Source organism: Eulemur rufifrons, chromosome 24, assembly GCF_041146395.1.
Source record: "Eulemur rufifrons isolate Redbay chromosome 24, OSU_ERuf_1, whole genome shotgun sequence".
Classification (NCBI taxonomy): Eukaryota; Metazoa; Chordata; class Mammalia; order Primates; family Lemuridae; genus Eulemur; species Eulemur rufifrons.
In genome coordinates, this window is record NC_091006.1 from 9,915,793 (window position 1) to 9,935,494 (window position 19,702).

Here is a 19,702-nt window from a genome sequence, read left to right on the forward strand (position 1 = left end):
GGTGGGGACCCCGCCCCCTCCCCACGTCCCTCTCCCTCCCCCGAGCCGAGGCCGGGCCCTGGGCGCCCGGGGCCGGGAGGGGGCGGGCGCGGGGCGCGGGGCGCGGCACGGGCGGGGCGCACTGCGGGCTGCACCGCCTGGCAGCCGGAGCGGCGGCGGGTCCAGGAAACCCCTGGGGCGGAGGGTGGCCCCGGGGAGGCCGGGGGCGGGGAGGCGGGCGGCCGGCACCGCCCCGGCCGACAAAAGTCCCTTCAGTTCAGCCGGCAACAGGGGAAGTCCCGGCGCCCGGCGAAACCACCCTCCCGTGCAGCCGAGCCGAGCTGCGCTCCGGCCGCACACTCGGCCGCCGTCCCCGGCGGCCCCATGCCCCGATGCCCCGCGGGGGCCATGGACGAGGGGCCCGTGGACCTGCGCACCCGGCCCAAGGCCGCCGGACCCCCAGGTGCCGCGCTGCCGCTCCGCAAGCGCCCGCTGCGCGCTCCCTCCCCGGAGCCCGCCGCTCCCCGCAGCGCTGTGGGCCCCGTCGTCCCCCCGGACCCTCTGCGCGGCGGCTGCGAGGCGCTGGTGGTCCCTGGGCCCCCCCACGGCCTGGCTCGGCCAGAAGCGCTTTACTACCCGGGTGAGTGGCCCCCACAGGTCAGGGCGGGGTGGGGGCCACACAGAGCATAGGGTCACCAGAGCCAGGAGACAGCTCCGGACAAAAATAGGTGGGGTTCCCGGGAGCTGAGGACGGGAATAGAACCCGAGGTCCCAGGGAGCAGTTCCTTGGGACACAGATAGGTCCCAGGGAGCTGGAGGTCATGGGACCCTGGGGGGCAGGGTCTGGCTTCTTAGCAGCTTGCAATTCCGTGTCCCTAGGATGCCAGGCTCTGACCCCTGATTCCCTGACACCCCGATGCCTATACCACTGGGCACTGTCCCCTGGTTCCACATTATCTGTCACTAGTGTCCAGATAGGTGGAATCCAAAGGAGTGAGGGGCACAGAGACTGGGGTTCTAAGGAGACAGATAGTAGGGACCCCAGGATGGTATGATCTCAGAAAGGAAGATATCTGGAGGCATGAGGAATTAGGAGAACAGAGTTGGGGTTCTGAGCACCCCAATATCTGGGATCACAAGGATCCGAGGAAACAAACCAGAGCTCCAGGGACCCGGATACCAGGGGTCCTGAGGAGCCAGGGGCACAGAGACCTGGGGTTCTAGGTACCCTGTTACATGGGGTCACAAGGTCAGGTGGCTTCCAGGGGTTTGGAGACTGAGGATTCTAGCGATGGGGGTAGGACTGGGTAATTCCGGGACTCAGGAATTTAGAGGCTCCAGGGCTCCCAGACTAAAGGCCTCAGGGCCCCACGGCCTGGTACTGCAGATACAGGGGCCTGGAAACATAGAAGTTCAGGAACCAGGAGTTAAGGATCAGCAGATGATGGAGAGGGACACACACTATTCTCCCCCTCCCATCTTCATCCCTGATCTCAAGGAAGGGGCACCCCTCCCACAGCTGTGGCCACCTCCCTGTCCCCAGTGGACCCCCAGAGCTGCAGAGAGCCCTTCTTTAGTGGCCCAGATCTTTACCTAGTTTCTGCACCTTCACCTATCAGCACAGCAGTTGGAGAACCTCAAGCTGTGCATCAGGAGGCCTGCCACGGCCTCCCAGCTTTTCCCATTCCCTGAGTGGGAGAGCCCAGGCCTCGGTTTTCCCCATCCGTGTGATGGGTGCATATGGATTTGCCTGCTGCCATGGTCCCTTCCAACAGTTTGATCTCAATAGGTTTCTGGCACCACCCCCTCTGACCCTCCCCTCTTCCCAAACCCACTGTCCATTCACGCACACCCCACACCCAGTTTCATCCATCCCTTACCTCCCTCAGCCACAAATTCACTCCTCAAACAGACCCTGGGGCCTCCTTGCTAGGCAATGAAGGGGGTTCTGTCTGCCTTAAGAGATGCATTGTTTGGTAGGAGACAGGGTCAGACACATAAAAAGATAAGTGGCAATGAGAGTGACCAGGGCTGGGGGGAGAGGAAGCTTTGGGAGGAAGCTGGCCACCGCCAAAGGAAGGCCCAGAGGTGGGAAGCAGGTTGCAGGTCTGTGGGCTTGGCCTCACCTGTGTCCTTTCTCTGTCCCCTGTTGTCCAGGAGCTTTACTGCCCCTATACCCCACTCCAACCATGGGTTCCCCCTTTCCTCTGCTGAACTTGCCTACACCCCTGTACCCCGTGATGTGCTCCATGGAACACCCCCTGTCAGCAGACATCGCCATGGCCACCCGTGCAGATGAGGATGGAGACACGTGAGTGACAGTCCCCTATTAATGGGGGTTAGGGGATGGGAAGGTCAGCCCTCCACAACACTGGGGCACTCAGCTCAGGGGGACCCAAATTAGAATCCTGTCTTCATTGCTGGTTATGTGATCTTGAGCAAGGCCCTTCCCCTCTCTGAGCCTCAGTTTCCTCCTCTGAAAAATGGGCACCCTGAGAGCACTTACCTCCAAGGACTGTTTTTGGAGCAGCAGCCTTCAACTTTTTTATCACAATTCAAAAATGAGAATACATTTCATCGATTGATTTACTATATATATATATGAATTATACCTGTAAAACTCCTAGCACTGAGCCTCATATAAGTGTTCAATAAGTGTTCATTAATATTACTATATTTTATTTCAAACCCAGCACATACCTATATACACACACATAATCTTGAAATAAAAATTACACAAAATGAGGCCAGGTGCAGTGGCTCACGCCTATAACTCTAGCACTCTGGGAGGCAGAGGGCAGGAGGATCGCTTGAGCTCAGGAGTTTGAGACCAGCCTGAGCAAGACTGAGACCCTGTCTCTACTAAAAATAGGAAAATTAGCCAGATGTCTAGTGGCAGACACCTGTAGTTCCAGCTACTGGGGAGGCTGAGGCAGGAGGATCATTTGGGCCCAGGAGTTGGAGGTCGCAGTGAGCTATTATGATGCCACTGCACTCTACCTGGGGTGACAGAGTAAGACTCTATCTCAAAAAAAAAAAAAGGAAACTGAACCCCCCTCCTTACCATCCCCTTCATAAAAAAAAAAAAATTACACAAAATGAAACAATACTCACCCTAACTATATAGGATCTACTTTGATATTTTCTATTCTAGTCTACTTCATTGTTTCATGGTCTAGCACACAATTAATTTGATCATCCCCTAAATTCATTTTAAAACCCCCATGGGCACTCTGGAAGACCAAAACGGAAGGATCGCTTGAGCTCAGGAGTTGGCGACTAACCTGAGCAAGAGTGAGACTCCGTCTTTAAAAAAACAAACAAACAAAACAAAACAAAACAAAAACACCATAGTTTATCACCTGCAGTTTGAAGAACATGTTCTTGAGGCTTCCGAGGAGTTCTGCATGGCAGGGTGTAGCCCTGTGCCTAATAGCACAGAGTAAGCACTCAGTACAATTGATTATCGTCATCATTGTTATTCTATCCACCTGGGTTTGATCTCAGCTGGCCACTTTCTCTTCCCTCTGTGCCTCAGTTTCCCTCGATGTAAAAACAGGAACCACAAGTGTGTGAGGGTCTCTATGGGGAAGAAATGAGATGATTTATGTAAAGCGCTTCTGTGGGAATCAGTTTGGGGACTGGAAACCACAGGTAGACATGAACAGGCCCATTTCTGCAGAGAAGTGGGGGGGGGGGCCTCCACCAGTGGCCACAGAGTGACTTCAGGTCCCTGAGCTTTAGTTCCCTGTTTGGAAACCGGGCCTCATAATAGCACCTATCGCAATTAGGATTCAGTGCAATGATGAACGCACGCATAGTGCACAGAACAGGGCTGGGCATACAGTAAGTGCTCAATACGTGGGAATGGGTGGTGTTCGAAGAGAGCTCCCGGGTGGTTTTGGCCATCCGTGGGAGCCCAAGCAGGAGAAAGTGCCTGAGATATTTAAAGGGCTAATAAAACCTAGTTCCCTCCCCCTAGGGGTATGTCTGGGGTCATCTGTGAAACAGGTTGAATGAGCATCTGCCCCCAGGGTGAGCTGTCGGCGGCCTGGGAAAGCAGGATGCACGCAAGAGGCCACCAGCCCCACCAGCCTCCAAGCCCAGGCCCTCACCCCAGCCGCCCTCCTCCGCTCCCCCAACGCAAACACTTCTGCCTCAGCTGCCCGTTGGGGGAAATCCCTTCCCGCAGAACTTGACCGCAGCCCAGCTGCTCTGCCTCCCCCACGTCAGCACCCGTCACTCACTCCAGCCTCCCCCTTGCTGGCGCTCCCTCCAACCTTAACCCCTTCCGCTGGGGCCGACAGCTTTACCGGAACGGGCAGCCGGCCCAGCCCCAGTCTGAGCCACCGGCCCCACTTCACACCGGCGGGGAGGGTAGTGGGGGGGGGGAGGAGAGCAGGGGACGCTAAGCCTGGGTCCCCAAAGAAACAAAACTTAGGAGGGTAGACTTCTAGCCCTTCACGAGGGAGCAAGAGTCTCAGGACCCCCAAGAGGTTAGGGACTGGGGAACTAAAAATCTAGGTCTCCAAGAAAGGGGGGGACATGTTCTGAGTCTCAGAGGGCAGAGGTTGGGGTACTCCATTCCATGATCCCCGAGGGGGTAAGGAACAAAATAAGGGGCAGTTTGGGGACCTGATGCTCAGAGGGGCCTTAGGGGCAGGACCAGCTACATAATCTGCAGGGACTCTTGTTCAAAAATTAATTTCAAGACAGCAGAAGAAGGAGAACATTCAATTGAGCACGGGGCCCTTCGAAGCGTTGGGTCCTGTGCAACTGCACAGTCACGTACTCGCCGCTGAAACTGGTCGTGCCTTAGGGTTCCGAAAGTCTGTGCCCCCAAAGGGACAAGGATTGGGGCACTGCGTTTCGGAGTCTCCAAGGGGGCAAGGAAGGGGGAGTCACCTTGGGAAACTAGAGCTCAGAGGAACTGCGGAAATAATTATTCCTGCTGAAGAGTTAGGGTACTGTATTTCTGGCTCCCAAGAGATCTTGGGGTGGATGCCCGGATATAAGGGACAGGGAGCCAGCTGGAGTCTGAGCCCTGAGCGGTGGAGTTCCAGGGGGGGCCCCCAAGCTGGAGGACTCGGGATACTGCCCTCCCAGCGGAGATAAGTCTCCTTGGGAGGGGCTGCCCCCTCCCCCGCCCCATTCGAGGTTGGAAATTGGGGTGCCGAGGGTAGATCCCCGGCGGGACAGGCTTCCCTCCTCCCCCGGGAGCAGGAAGCGGAGCCCCGCCCAGCAGACCTGTTACTGGAAGTCCGAGGGCTGGGCCGCCCCTCCCGTCCCCACTTCCTCCAGCCCCGCCCCACCCCCTGCGGCCCGCGCGTTTATGGGAACTCAGGCCTGGACGGTTTCTCTGAAATCGTTCGCTCCCTCTGCCCTCGCTTAACCCCGCCCGCCCCGACAGGGACCCAGGCCGGGCGTCCTGGGACATGGCAGGGAAAGTGGGGAGCCCTTCCCAGGGACCCTGGCCCACGTCCGGCTCCCCTCCCCCCCACATTTTCTTTTTAAATTTGGCCTTCACAGATTAGGATTCAGAATGAGGGATTCGCGGGCGTAATCTCATCCTGGCACGTGGGCACTATTGAGGGCGCTGTACTTTACGGAGGAGGAAACTGAGGCTCCGAAACGCCTCCTGACTTTGCCCTAGCTCACAGCTAGAGAGGGTTGTCCGATCTGCAACCCTGACCCCAGGATTTCTGCACTTCCATCAGAGTCACCTGGGAAGTTAGTTAAAACTGGATTCAGGACGCACAGCCGGAATTGGGAGAGCCACTGCTTGGCGGCCTTAACAAGGCCTGGTTAGTAAGAGGCAGGTCGTGGGTGAGAAAGTAGTTGCTCTAGTACATGGACTTTTTAAAAAGGTCATGCTGCTTGTGTACATGCAGTCAGCCTCCGTGCCCTCAGCTCTGTCCCCCACCCCATGCAAACACTGGCTTGCACGCGCACACACACACATAAACACACACGCACACCTGCTCTAAATAAATGGCTGTTCCAGGTTGGGGTCCCTGCGAAGCGAGCAGGAAGTTCACTGGGGAGTGTCTCTGGAGCAACACCTGTGGGGTGAAAGCAGGTCTGGGCAGAGGGAGAAGCTGAGCTGCTGCATGGTCTTAGCAGGGCCTCAGCCATCCCACAGGGCATGTTGAGGCTGGGTGGCCTTTAGGGTTGGGACTGGGAGGCTAGGCCTTCTAAGCTGGCATTGACAAGTCACTAGATGGCAGACTGCTTCCCATTCCCAGGGGCTGTGACCTTAGGCAAGCAGCTCTCTTCAACCGAGGGTAATTCCCAGGTTGTCTAAAAGTTGACACCCTTCCCAGAAGCTGGGGGAATGAGTCCTTCAGTCTGGAAGGGGGTTCTGGGCTGCACAGCCCAGCGTCCAGAACAATGACCCCATCCCACTTGGTCCCCACCTCCCTTTTAGTCAAAGCTTTTGCTCCACGTAGATAGTCGGCCTTTGAGTCTCTTGGGTTGGAGGCAGAAACCGATACACAGTCACAACTAGCAGAGACTTTGGTGGCAGCTAGTTCATCCCCACTCATTTCACAGATGAGAAAACTGTGGCCCAGGGAGGGGTGGAACGTGGTTGCCAGCTTCAAGGATGGCCAGGGTGATCACTGAGAGGGATTCACTCATTCAGCATATGTTCTGGAGCATCTGCTCTGCTTCAGGCACCGTCCTGGGCACGGGGCAGTGAACCAAGCAAGCCACACACCTGCCCTGCTGACTGTCTATGGGGGAGATTCAGACAGGAAACAAGTAAACTGTACAATGCGTCAGGTGACGACGTGGAGGAAAATAAAGCAGGGGAGGGAGAGTGAGCAGCTGCCAAAGCACCTTAGCAGTGGCCTGGATGAGGGGGACGAGCTCTGCAGATGCCTGGGGAAGACTGTCCCAGGCAGAGGGGACAGCCAGTACAAAGGCCCTGGGAGGCGAGAGTGCTTAGTATGTTTGAGGAACGCAGCAAGGAGGCCAGTGTGGGAGGAGAATGCAAGGAGATGAGGCCAAAGGGGGTTGAAGAGGGTAAGACAAGATCACATAGATCCTTGTGTGCTACAGTGAGGGCTTTGGCGGGGAGGACAGGGCATGGTCTGACTTCTGACTTAGGTTCTAAAAGGGTCCCTCTGGCTGTTGTGTGCGAGACAGACAGGGCAGAAGCGGAAGCAGGGAGGCTTGGGGGAGGGGAATGTGCTAGTCCAAGAGGGAGCCAATGGTGGCTGAACCACGGTGGAGGGACTGGGGGTGGGAAGTGGTTGGATTCTGGAGACACTTCCAGAGTGTCCAACACATATTGGAGGTAGCACTGCCAACAGCATGGGGTGAGAGGTGACCAGCCCCTAACGCCTGTGATTCATCCACCCCCCAGGCCTCTCCATATTGCTGTGGTGCAGGGTAACCTGCCAGCTGTGCATCAGCTAGTCAACCTCTTCCAGCATGGGGGCCGCGAGCTGGACATCTACAACAACCTCCGCCAGGTGAGGCTGGGGGCCTGGACTCCCGGGTCTGAGGGAGGAGGTGCCCCGCCTTTCCCTTCCTGGGTAAGATGGCAGCTGGGAGTCAGGACCCAGATCTGAGGGAGGCAGGACTGGGATGCAGGGCAGGAAACGGGTCCCTCACAGGCACTGTTCCCCAGACACCGCTCCACCTCGCTGTGATCACCACATTGCCGTCTGTGGTCCGGCTCCTGGTGATGGCCGGTGCCAGCCCCATGGCGCTGGACCGCCATGGCCAGACGGCGGCCCACCTGGCCTGCGAGCACCGCAGCCCGACCTGCCTGCGAGCCCTGCTGGACAGCGCGGCCCCGGGCACGGTGGACCTGGAGGCCCGCAATTACGACGGTGAGTACCTACCACTGGGTTGAGGGCGGGGGACGCTGTCCAGCTGGACCTGGAGTCCATCTGGGGCTGCAAAGCCCCAGGCCCAGGTGTGACTGAGCCTCCCCGTCCCTCAGGGCTCACCGCCCTGCACTTGGCGGTGAACACGGAGTGCCAAGAAACAGTGCTGCTCTTGCTGGAGCGCGGCGCGGACATCGACGCGGTGGTGAGCGAGCCCGGGAGCCGAGAGGGGGCGGGGCCCTGACGGAGGGGGCGGGGCCGGGGGCGGGGCCGGGGGCGGGGCTGGCGCGGGAGCGGCGGGTCGTGCACGAGGTACCTAACCCGAGAGAGGCTGGACCAGCCATGGGATGCGGCCGCCGGCTGGTAGGACCCAGCTCGGCGAGACTCAAAAACCGTCCATTCCCGCCGCAGGACATTAAGAGCGGCCGCTCCCCCCTTATCCACGCGGTGGAAAACAACAGCCTTAGCATGGTGCAGCTGCTGCTGCAGGTGGGTACCCCGCCTTGGCCTCTCGCCCACCCCCTCTGACCCCAACCTGGCTACCGCCCCGCCACTGGCGCTGACCCACCTTCCAGTTCTGGCTCCGGCTCTGGCTGCGCTGCCAGCTCTGGCCTCTCCTTCGAGGCCTCGGTCTCTCACTGTGACTTCGCTCGCCTGCCTGGCTGCAAACTTGTCCCGGGCAGTCTCCTGCTCCTCCCCTGCCCCCTCGGCCGCCTAGGCCCTGCCCTGCGATGGTCTTGCTGACCCCGCCTGCCGGCTTTGGCCCTGTCCCCGCGCTGTCCTTCCGCCCTGCTCTATCCGCCGAGCCTGCCCGGACCCTGGGCCCTGCCCTTCTCAGACTCCTCCCCACTTCTGGCCAGGCCGGCGTGTCCTGCTCTGGTGGATTCAGCGCGGACAGCCCAGTAACCCCGCTATGGCCCTTGGTTGTAGCTCCCACCCTTCTATGGCCCCACCCTGGCCCGGGCCCCCAGCCTCTGTCACCGCCGCCCTTCCCTGGACCCCGACCTGGGCCGGGCGGCCTCTGACCCGCACTCCCGCCCGCAGCACGGCGCCAACGTGAACGCGCAGATGTACTCGGGCAGCTCCGCGCTGCACTCGGCGTCCGGCCGCGGGCTCCTCCCGCTCGTGCGCACGCTGGTCCGCAGCGGCGCCGACAGCGGCCTCAAGAACTGCCACAATGACACGCCGCTCATGGTGGCGCGCAGCCGCCGGGTGAGTGCGCGCCTGGGCCCGCTGGGTCGGGGGCGCCGATCTGGGGAGGGCCGTGAGCACGCTTGTGACACACGTGTATATGCGGGCATGTGACGAGGGTGCAGGGGTGTGAGTGTGGCTGTGCCAGTGTGTGGAGAGAAGTGGTGAGCCTGAGTAGTGCCTGGTCCTCCTTCAGTACTGAGAAAGATGGAGGCCCTCCCCGGAGGCCAAGGTCACTGACAGATGATCCCATGAGCAAGGAGGGATAGAGAGAGGGAGGGCTGTGAGGCTGGAGTGGCCTTGTAGTGACCCCCCCCATCTTCCTACAGGTCATCGACATTCTGAGGGGGAAGGCCACCAGGCCTGTGTCCACATCCCAGCCAGACCCCTCCCCCGACCGGAGTGGCACCACGTCCCCAGAGAGCAACAGCCGCCTCAGCTCCAATGGTGAGAAACCAGCCCTCAACCTGCAGCCCCCAGCCCCTCCTCCCTCAGACCCAGGGGTCCAGCCCCAGCCCCTCCTCCCTCAGACCCAGGGGTCCAGGCCCAGCCCCTCCTCCCTCAGACCCAGGGGTCCAGCCCAGCCCCTCCTCCCTCAGACCCAGGGGTCCCCCCAGCCCCTCCTCCCTCAGACCCAGGGGTCCGGCCCCAGCCCCTCTTCCCTCAGACCCAGGGGTCCAGCCCATCCCCTCCTCCCTCAGACCCAGGGGTCCCCCCAGCCCCTCCTCCCTCAGACCCGGGGGTCCGGCCCCAGCCCCTCTTCCCTCAGACCCAGGGGTCCAGCCCCAGCCCCTCCCCCTCAGACCCAGGGGTCCAGCCCCAGCCCCTCCCCCTCAGACCCAGGGGTCCAGCCCAGCCCCTCCTCCCTCAGACCCAGGGATCCGGCCCCAGCCCCTCCTCCCTCAGACCCAGGGGTCCAGCCCAGCCCCTCCTTCCTCAGACCCAGGGGTCCGGCCCCAGCCCCTCTTCCCTCAGACCCAGGGGTCCAGCCCAGCCCCTCCTCCCTCAGACCCAGGGGTCCAGCCCCAGCCCCTCCCCCTCAGACCCAGGGGTCCAGCCCAGCCCCTCCTCCCTCAGACCCAGGGGTCCAGCCCCAGCTCTTCCTCTCTGGGTCAAACCTCTCACCGCCCCCCCTTCTCTCTCCCCTCCACAGGTCTCCTTTCTGCATCACCATCCTCTTCACCCTCCCAATCTCCCCCCAAGGATCCCCCTGGATTCCCCATGGCTCCCCACAATTTCTTCCTTCCTCCCCCATCTCCACCTGCCTTCCTGCCCTTTGCTGGGGTCCTCCGAGGCCCTGGCCGGCCAGTGCCCCCCTCCCCAGCGCCAGGAGGCAGCTGAGAGGGATGGGGGGGCAGATCTCAGACTCATGAGGAGGGGCCTTCCTGCCCTGTGGGGTCAGCCCTTCTGGAAACTGTGAAGATCTCACTCTGCCCCCCCCCGCCCCCCAGTCCTCAGGACCAGGATTTGCACAGAAGCACATGCACATACCCACAAACCCCATCTCGTCCTCTGCCCAGGACTCTTACCCCATAACTCTCAGGCACCAGTCCCCGTCTTGAATTCCACCCAAACCTTCGTTTCCTTGTCCTTTCTCAGAGCTGGTGGAACCAGGGAACAGCTGTTCCCTCTGTCCTCTCCCCAGATGACGAGGGAGGGGAGAGGTGGGCTGTAGGCTGGCACTGATGACAATGTAAATTATTAGGCGTTTTGGTTGGATTTCTTTTGTAATAAACTATTTTTGTACCATATCCTCTTCCATGAGGCAGTCTGGAAGAAGTGTGTCTGTGTGTGCGCACCCGTACCGCTGTATCCAGCTGATGCCAGGTGTGACAACGTGACTCTGAGACTGACAATCACATGTGTGTGACTCTGGGACTTCTGGTGTGTTTGGTTATGAATGTTGCTGTCATCGTGTCACCGTGCCATTGTTTTTTCGGAGCATGTGGTATGTGAGATCTTCCCAGGGAACCCTGCTGAAGTCCCCAGTGACCCAGGGGCGGGTGTTTCTGAGGGGTTTGGCGCCGTGTGAGTCCCTTTGGTGACCCACAGCTGACTACAGTTCTGACCGTAACTGGGCGTCATGTTACATAGTGTTTGTGAGTGTTCCTGACACGAGGGTCATCACATGATTATTTCTGTGTGACTGCCCTATGTGGTGGCTCTGTGGGGCCCTCCTGAGAGACAACGTCTGTGCCTTGACTCTGGGGCATGTCTCTGGGTGTCATTCAGGGTTTGGATTAGTTTCCTGTTGCCACGACAAATCACCACAAAATCAGTGGCTGAAAACAACACCAATTTATTCTCTGACAGTTCTGGAAATCAAAGCCCCAAATCTGTCCCCCTGGGCTAAAGTCAAGGTGTGGGCAGGGCAGGTTCCTTCCGGAGGCTCTAGGGAGGAATCCGTTTCCTTGCCTCTCCCAGCTGCTGGGGGCCGCCTGCATTCCTTGGCTCACAGCCCCTTCCTTGCGTCCCTCCAAACTCCAGCTTCCACCCTCACGTCTCTACTCTGATCTCCCGCCTCCCTCTTAGAAGGGCCCTCGTGATGACAGTGGGCCCCCACAGAAAATCCAGGATCAGCCCCCCGTCTCAAGATCCTTAACTTCACCACACCTGCAGAGTCCGTTTTGCATGTGGGTAACGCTCACAGGTTCCAGGGTCAGGCTGCAATAATAGATGATAGCGCCTTCATTCAGTCTGCCACCATCAAAGAAAGAGGCAACACGGTGGGAGGCGTCCAGGTAAGGGCCTCGGTGCAGGAGTCTGACCTTCCATCCTAAGGGGAAGCAGGACGGAAAGTGGGGAGGACAGGGACAAGCTGGGACCCTGGAAGAAGAACTGAAACCCATGTCAGTTCCCACTCGCTCCAGCCTGATCAAAGCCATGTCCTGCCAGAGCATCTGGTGACCTGGGTCCCATTCTGTGGTCTTTCATGGGTGACCACGTGTTTGTGTGGTTCTGAGTGATGGCGAGCGTTGTTTTGTTAATCTGTGGAGGCCTCCCTCCCTGGGTCTTCGTACGAATTGGTGACTGTGAACATTTATGCACCACGAGTCTGTAAAGCGGCTGTAAGGCAGGCCCATCGGCCTCCACCCCTTCCTGGGTGATACTGTTGGGGTCTGTGGATGGCTGTGTGTGTGCGTGTGCGTGTGTGTGTGTGTGTGCATGCACACTTCTGCATGAGCTCTGACTCGGTGACCTGTGTGCGCCTGGCCCCCCTGACTGGGTGACCGTGCATCTTTGTGTTTACAACCGTTGAGTCCGTGTTTTGGACCCTGCCTCTGGGCTCTGGTGTCCCTGAAGCTGCCAAACGTGGAGGGTATATTACTTTCCTGTTGCAGCCGTAATAAATTGCCACGAACTAAGTGACTTCAAACAACAGAAAGTGTATTCTCTCAGCATTCTGAAGGCCAGAATCAAGGTGTCAGCAGGGCCACACTCCTCAAGAAATCTAGGAAAGGATCCTTTCTTGCCTCTTCCAGCTTCCGGTGGCTCCAGGTGTCCCTTGGCTTGTAGCTGCATCTCCCCAATCTTTGCCTCTGTGACCACTTGGCCTTCTCTCCTCTGTGTGTCCATGTCTTCCTGTCTTCTGTCTCTTATAAGGACACTTGTCACTGGATTTAGAGCCCAACGAGATAATCTGGGAGGATCTCATCAAGATCCTTAGCTTAATAGCATCTGCAAAGACCCTTTTTTCAAATAAGGTCACATTTACAAGGTTAGAGCATGGACATATATTTTTGGGGAGAGAGACACCATTCAGCCTGCTTCAGAGGTTGGTCTTTGCAAGCAGCTGTGTGGGAGAACGTCCCACATGATAATCCTGCCATTGTTCAATGTCGTGGGCAACAACTGTCCCTCCAGCAGACCCTGAGCTCTGGCCTCGCTCACCGCTGCCCTCCCCACAGCGGCCAGCTCACTGCCTGACATGGAGCAGACCCTTGAGAAGTGGTGGCACAATGAGTGAGCCCTTGCCCACACCCCCCTATATCACGGTAGCTGTCATTCTTTGTGGCTGAGTCTGCTCTCCTGTCACACAGTGTGACCGATTTGAGGATGTGAACAGACACACAAATATTAGGAGCCATTTATTGACCATGATGGCCCCATATTCCAGATGAGAAAACTGAGGCTCAGAGAGACAGCAAGTCGCCTGTCCAAACCCAGATCTGCCACTTCCAAAACCCACGCTCATAATCTCTGGACTCTCCTACCTCGTGGGTAGGTTGCCTGTCTAGCATTCTAGCCGTGCATGCAAAGATGTGGCCATATGCACAGGCGTGTGCTGCCGGAAAGGAGGCAGGATAACAGGTGTCTGTGTCATTCATAGCACAGACCCTGGAGTCAGAACTGAGTTGGAGTGCTGCACTTCCATTTCCTGGCTGCGTAACACGACCTTGTTCGAGTGACGTCATGGTCTTGAGCGCCAGTTTCCTCATCTGTAAAAATGAGGGCATAATAGCAGAGTCCACCGTGCAGCATTGCTCTGAGGACTAAACGTGAATGAATTGTGTGCGGTACTGTTACAGACCATGGTGCTAAGAACTTGATTACTGGGAATTGCTGTTGTTATCATCTCAAAATTGGTATTCAGGGCAGAGAAAAAAAATTAGAGATGATGGCACCCATTCTTTGTCCTGATGGAAAAATGGGATAATGTGGTCCTAGCCTACATAAGTGCATTAATTAGATTTTTTCATTCCACTGTTGTAAGAAAAATTAAAATATATAGTAGCTTAAATAAGATGGAAGTCTGTTGTTCTCTCACGTTCAGGTCTAGCTGTGACAAGCTTGAGGACGTCAGAGACCCAGGCTCCTTCCACCTTATTGCTCTGCTGTTCTTACCTCACACTGCCGTCATGTGGTCCAGGATGGGTGCTCCAGCTCCCACCATCACATCTACATTCCAATCATTGGGAAGAAGAAAGAGTCAAGTGTGTGCCCATACCCTTCCCAGAAGGCATACACATCATATCCTATTGGCTAGAATGTAGTCACATGGCCACACCCATCACAAGGGAAACTGGGAAGTGTAGATTTATCTGGGCAGCACGTATCTAGCTAAAATGCAGAGGCTCTTTTACGAAAGGAAGAGGAGAGGATGGTTACTGAGGAGCATCAGGTGTATCTTTCACAACCAGGGCTCTGCCACCAAATGACTACATTCCCCTGTATGAAGTGACTTTACCACTCTGAGCCTCAATTTCTTCATCTGTAAGATGGAAATAACCTCCACCGCTCAGGGTTGATGGGGTGATGATGATTTAATGAGAGCGTGTCAGGCACTTAGCACACGACCTGGCCCATCACCAGCCTGGGGTGTATGTTTGGAGTCTTCCTGTGCCTGCGGGTCTAGGCTGTGGGTGATGTTTCTCTTTGTGTGTGAGAAAATTGTCCCCAGGTTCAAGAGTTGAACCCAGCGCTGACCTTGGTAAGTTACTTCTCTAAAACAAAGGATCTGTCTTGTCCGCGCATGGAAATCCCCCTCAGCATACCAGACCTTGGGGCTGGGCACATGTCCTTCCACACTCTTCCCCCTTTCTCTGCGGAAAGGCAGACTCCAAGGAGAGGGAGGGGGTCCTACGTGGGGTCTCTAGTCCCCCAGCCCTCACAGAATAAAGCACTCACCCCTCAGCCACCAAGACACATCATGGATGACAGTCCTAGCTTTCTAGTCCTTCAGCTCTAACACCAGAAATTACACCTTCGATGCATTTCTCGGGGGCCTCAACCCCTTTTGCAAAGTTTCACTTGTTCTCACCACCCCGGGTAAACTCAGAGAGTCAGAGAACATCTCTTCCAGATGCATGTACAAAATCTGCCAAACCCTAAATGCTGGTAACTTTCCAAAGAAGAATTGTAAGACTGTGAGAGCTAAACAGAATGTATCGGCTCTGTAGGTGTTTGCAGACTCTTGTGTGAGCCAAACCTCCATTTTACAGAAAGGAAAACTGAGACCCAGAGAGTGAAGAGACTGATCTGGTGAGTTTATAAGTCGGATTCCATAATCCACCATAACCAACTGATTAAGTTCATCAGCATTAATGGGTCAACCAGTATCATGCGCCCCTCAATATAATACACCAAGAAGGACCCAGCATCACTTCTATCATATCCCTGCTACTACAATCTAATCACAAGGTGATCAGACAGACAGACTCAAATCAAGGAGACATCCTACAAAAGAACTGGGCTGTAATCTTCAAAACTGTCAATTTCATAAAACACAAAGAAAGGCTGAGGGCCCAGTGCGGTGGCTCATGCTTGTAATCCTCGCACTCTGGGAGACCGAGGTGGGAGGATTGCTTGAGCTCAAGAGTTCGAGACCAGCCTGAGCAAGTGGGAGACCCATCTCTACTAAAGAAAAAAACTTTTAAGAAAAAAAAAGATTTCAAAATAAAATCATGGTTTAAAAGTTTGTGGTTTTAGGTTCTGTGTTTCCAAGAATCTCTAAGTCTATGCATGCATCTGTGGTCAGAGTCTGGGGAGATTTGGAGATGAACACTTCAGACACAACCTTGAGGGTGTGACCAGGGCCTTAGGGTGCAGTTAAGGTCTACGGGTGGAGCCAAGGTCTTGGGGGTGTGGTTACAATTGGGGGCATGGCCGAGAAAAATCCATTCCCAAGGGACGGTGTAAACCTGTGCTCAGAGCGCCCTCTTGTGGCCACCGTCAGGTCTCTACTTTTTATTTAACAGCTTCAATGAGGTATAAACGCACATACCATGCAATTTACCATAAAATTTACTAATTCGGTGGCTTCAGTATACACACAAAATTGTGCAATCATCATCACCAGAATCAATTTAAAAACATTTTTCACTCCAAAATTTCATATACATTAGTAGTCATTCCCTATTTACCCCCCAACCTCTCCCCTGCACTAGACAATCCCAATATACTTTCTTTTTTGTGTGTTTTTTATTGCTATTTCTTACTTGTACATATTTTTGGGGTATGTGTGATATTTTGATGCATGTATACAATGTGTAACGATCAAATCAGGGTAATTAGGATATTCATGACCTCAAACATTTATCTTTTCTTGGTGTTGGAAACATTACAATTCTTCTCTTCGAGATATTTTGAAATATGCAATAAATTATTGTTAACTATAATTTCCCTACTGTGCTATGAAATACTAGAACTCATGCCTTCTGTCTAACTGTATTTTTGTGCCCATTAACCAACTTCTCTTTATCCTCTCTCCCCCCTTCCCTTCCCAATGTCTTTATAGATTTGCCTATTCAGATAATTTCATATAAATGGAATCATACAACATACCAGGTTTTGTAACTAGCTTCTTTCACTCTGCCTGTCTTCAAGGCCCATCCACGTTGTAGCATGTGTCAGTACTTCATTCCTTTTAATGGCCGAATTAATATTCCATCATATGAATATACCACATTTTATTTATCCATTCACCAGTTGAAGACATACAGGTTGTTTCCAAAAATGTGGATATATGTTTTCAATTCTCTGTGATATATATACACTTAGGAATGGTAATATGTTAACTCTATTTTTTAATATTATTTATTTAATATTTTTCTTTAAACTTTCCCTCTCTCTCTTTTTTTGTTCTTTTGGAGATAGAGCTTGCTCTGTTGCCCAGGCTGGAGTGCAGTGGCAAGATCATAGCCCTCTGCAACCTCAAACTCCTGGGCTCAAGTGATCCTCCTGCCTCATCTCCCAAGTAGCTGGGATTATAGGCACGCGCCACCATGGGGTCTCGAACTCCTGTCCTCAAGCAATCCTTCAGTCTCGGCCTCACAAAGTGCTGGGATTACCAGCGTGAACACTGGGCATAACTCTATGTTTAACTTTTTTTTTTTTTTTGAGACAGAGTCTCGCTCCGTTGCCTGGGCTAGAGTGCCGTGGCGTCAGCCTAGCTCACAGCAACCTCAAACTCCTGGGCTCAAGCAATCCTCCTGCCTCAACCTCCTGAGTAGCTGGGATTACAGGCATGCACCACCATGCCTGGCTAATTTTTTCTATGTATTTTTTAGTTGCCCAGCTAATTTTTCTTTCTATTTTTAGTAGAGACGGGGTCTCACTCTTGCTCTGGCTGGTCTAGAACTCCTGAGCTCAAACGATCCTCCCACCTCGGCCTCCCAGAGTGCTAGGATTACAGGTATGAGCCACCGCACCCAGCCTATGTTTAACATTTTGAGGAGTTGCCAGACTATTTTCCAAAGCAGTTGCACCATTTTACATTCCCACTAGCAGTGTATGAGAATTTCAATTTCTCTATATCTTTGCCAACACATGTTATTGTCTGTCTTTTTTATAACAGCCATTCTAGTGGCTGTGAAGTTAGTATTTCACTGTAGCTTTAATTTTCATTTCTTTTGTTTAAGAGACAGTCTGGCTCTGTCACCCCAGGTAGAGTGCAGTGGCATCATAATAGCTCACTGCAACCTCCAACTCCTGGGCTCAAGCAATCCTCCTGCCTCAGCCTCCTGAGTAGCTGGAACTACAGGCATGCACCATGACGCCCTTCTAATTTTTCTGTTTACTAGAGCCAGGGTCTCACTCTTCTTCAGGCTGGTCTCGAACTCCAAAACTCAAGCAATCCTCCCACCTCGGCCTCCCAGAGTGCTAGGATCACAGGTTTGAGCCACTGCGCCCGGCCTCATTTTCTTAACTGATAATATTTTTGAGCATCATTTCATGTCATTCACTTCTTCCGTATGCACCATGCAACTATGCAAACTCTACTTATTGTTGAAGTCAAAAGGCAAACATAGAGACAAGTCTCTAAATTTAACGTTTTATTTAGGAAGAAAGAACTGCAATCCAGGGCACACACACAGCCCAGGTGGTCTTCAGTATGTCCAAAGAACAAAGAGAAGGTTGAAGGTTTTATTAAAAAGAGGAATGTTACATGTGGTCCTGGGAGAAAGTTCACTGATATTATTAAAGCTCTGGGGGGTTGGCAAGCTCCGACTGGTGGGCAAGATTAGTCCTAGAGTTGCAGCAAATAATCTCCGTAGCTACAGATAACTGGTTTCAGGTTAGAACAGGCAGTTTCAGCAACGTGACTTGCAGAGAATTACATTTCGAGTGCAAAGTTATGTACCCTGAGTGCTTTTTCCTCTCGGCCCCTCGACTCTGATTTAGTTGGGTATGACAAGAATGACCCAATTCCTATGATTAACTTTCACACTATTTTACCAGATTCAATCCAGATTTTTAACATTAGAGCATTAGTGGAATCTTTGAAGACTCCGTGTATCCTTCTCAGATCCAACCCATTTCCTTCTCTGCAGCCTGGATTTGATGTTCAGCGTCACAATGCATGTTTTGTGATTATCACATACATATGTATCCCCACATGATATAGAGCACTGGTTTTGCAGGTTTTCGAACTTGGTATAAATGTCATTGTGCTATACTTTTTGTTCTACACTTGCCTTCCCCACCCCCCATTGTGTTAGTAATGAGCAGTCTTAGGGCTGCTATATCAAATTACCACAAACTGCGACTTAAAATAACAGCAATTTATTCTCGTGCAGTTCTGGAGGCTGGAAGCCCACTGCCTCTCGCTGAAAGCTCTAGGGAAGGATCCTCCCTTGCCTCTTCCAGCCTCTAGTGTTTGCAGGCGATTTTTGGCATTCCTTGGCTTATAGACACATGGCTCCAATCTCTGCCTCCATCATCGCATGGTGTTCTCCCTGTGTGTGTGTGTGGGGGGGGGGTGCATGTGCACCTGTACCTGTGGCCAAATTTCTTTCTTATGAGGACACCAGTCATATTAGATTTCGGGCCCACCCTAATCCAATATGATCTCATCTTAACCTGATTTTATCTGCAAAGGCCCTCTTTGCAAATATGGTCACATTCATAGATTCCAGCGGACCAGAACTTGGTAATGGGGACATTATCCAACCCAGGACACTCATCATTACATTTCTATGGCTCACACTGTTGGCATTTGTGCCCAGTTCATTCATCCTAACTGCCGCGAGGGACTCCATTGTGAAAATTCACCACGATTGATTCATCTCTTTTCCTGGTGAGGGACACTCACCTGGTTCCCACTTCCCTCCATTTCCGACAAGGCTGCAATTAATATCTGTAAAAAGGTCTCTTGGAGTTTCTTAGAGCAGTATTTTTCAAACTGCCGAACAAGATCCATTAGTGGGTTGTAAAATCAATTTAGTGGGTTACAAATGCAATTTTTCCTTTAATGAAATGAAATTCATCAGAAGATAGGAGAGTGCATGCCCAGAGTCGGTGCTATCCTGTGAAACTTCTGTTTCAAATGTCGACACCTGAATTAACGTCCGGGTGTGGGTGAGCAAAAGTGTTTACAAGCCACAGCTCTGAAGCAGGTAGCTGGCCACGGACCTGCGCTGTCCGTTTGTCCAAAGGTTTGACGGATACTGCCAAACTGCTCTCCATGTGGTTTCTCCATTCACACCCGCAACAGCTGCTCTCCAACTTGGCATAGTGAAAATTTTGAACTTTTGCCAAGCCAATGGGTTTGCATCCTGTTTTCCGGCAGTGAAGACTGAGGCTTGGAGCGGGCGGGAAGGCAAGGGCTGCAAAGATTCGGTCTCTGCTTAGTCTGAGATGCGACATCAAAGACTCCACGAGTTAAAGATTCTCGGGTTCTATGAGATGGGGCTGGGGGTAGGAGAGGCGTGGGGTGCGCGGGATGGGGGTGGTGGGAGGGGAGATTCAGGTCT

At 54.1% G+C, this 19,702-nt stretch overlaps 1 protein-coding gene across 1 annotated transcript; it reads left to right on the plus strand.

The window, feature by feature from the left end:
- Positions 1-267: 267 nt before the first annotated feature.
- Positions 268-10,759, plus strand: BCL3 (BCL3 transcription coactivator). Its single transcript, XM_069457196.1, has 9 exons — positions 268-619; positions 2,137-2,290; positions 7,349-7,457; positions 7,616-7,820; positions 7,934-8,022; positions 8,229-8,306; positions 8,862-9,029; positions 9,338-9,455; positions 10,162-10,759. The coding sequence occupies exons 1-9, from the start codon at positions 364-366 to the stop codon at positions 10,347-10,349; spliced, it is 1,365 nt and encodes a 454-aa protein (XP_069313297.1). The 5' UTR covers positions 268-363; the 3' UTR covers positions 10,350-10,759.
- The last annotated feature ends 8,943 nt before the right edge of the window (positions 10,760-19,702 follow it).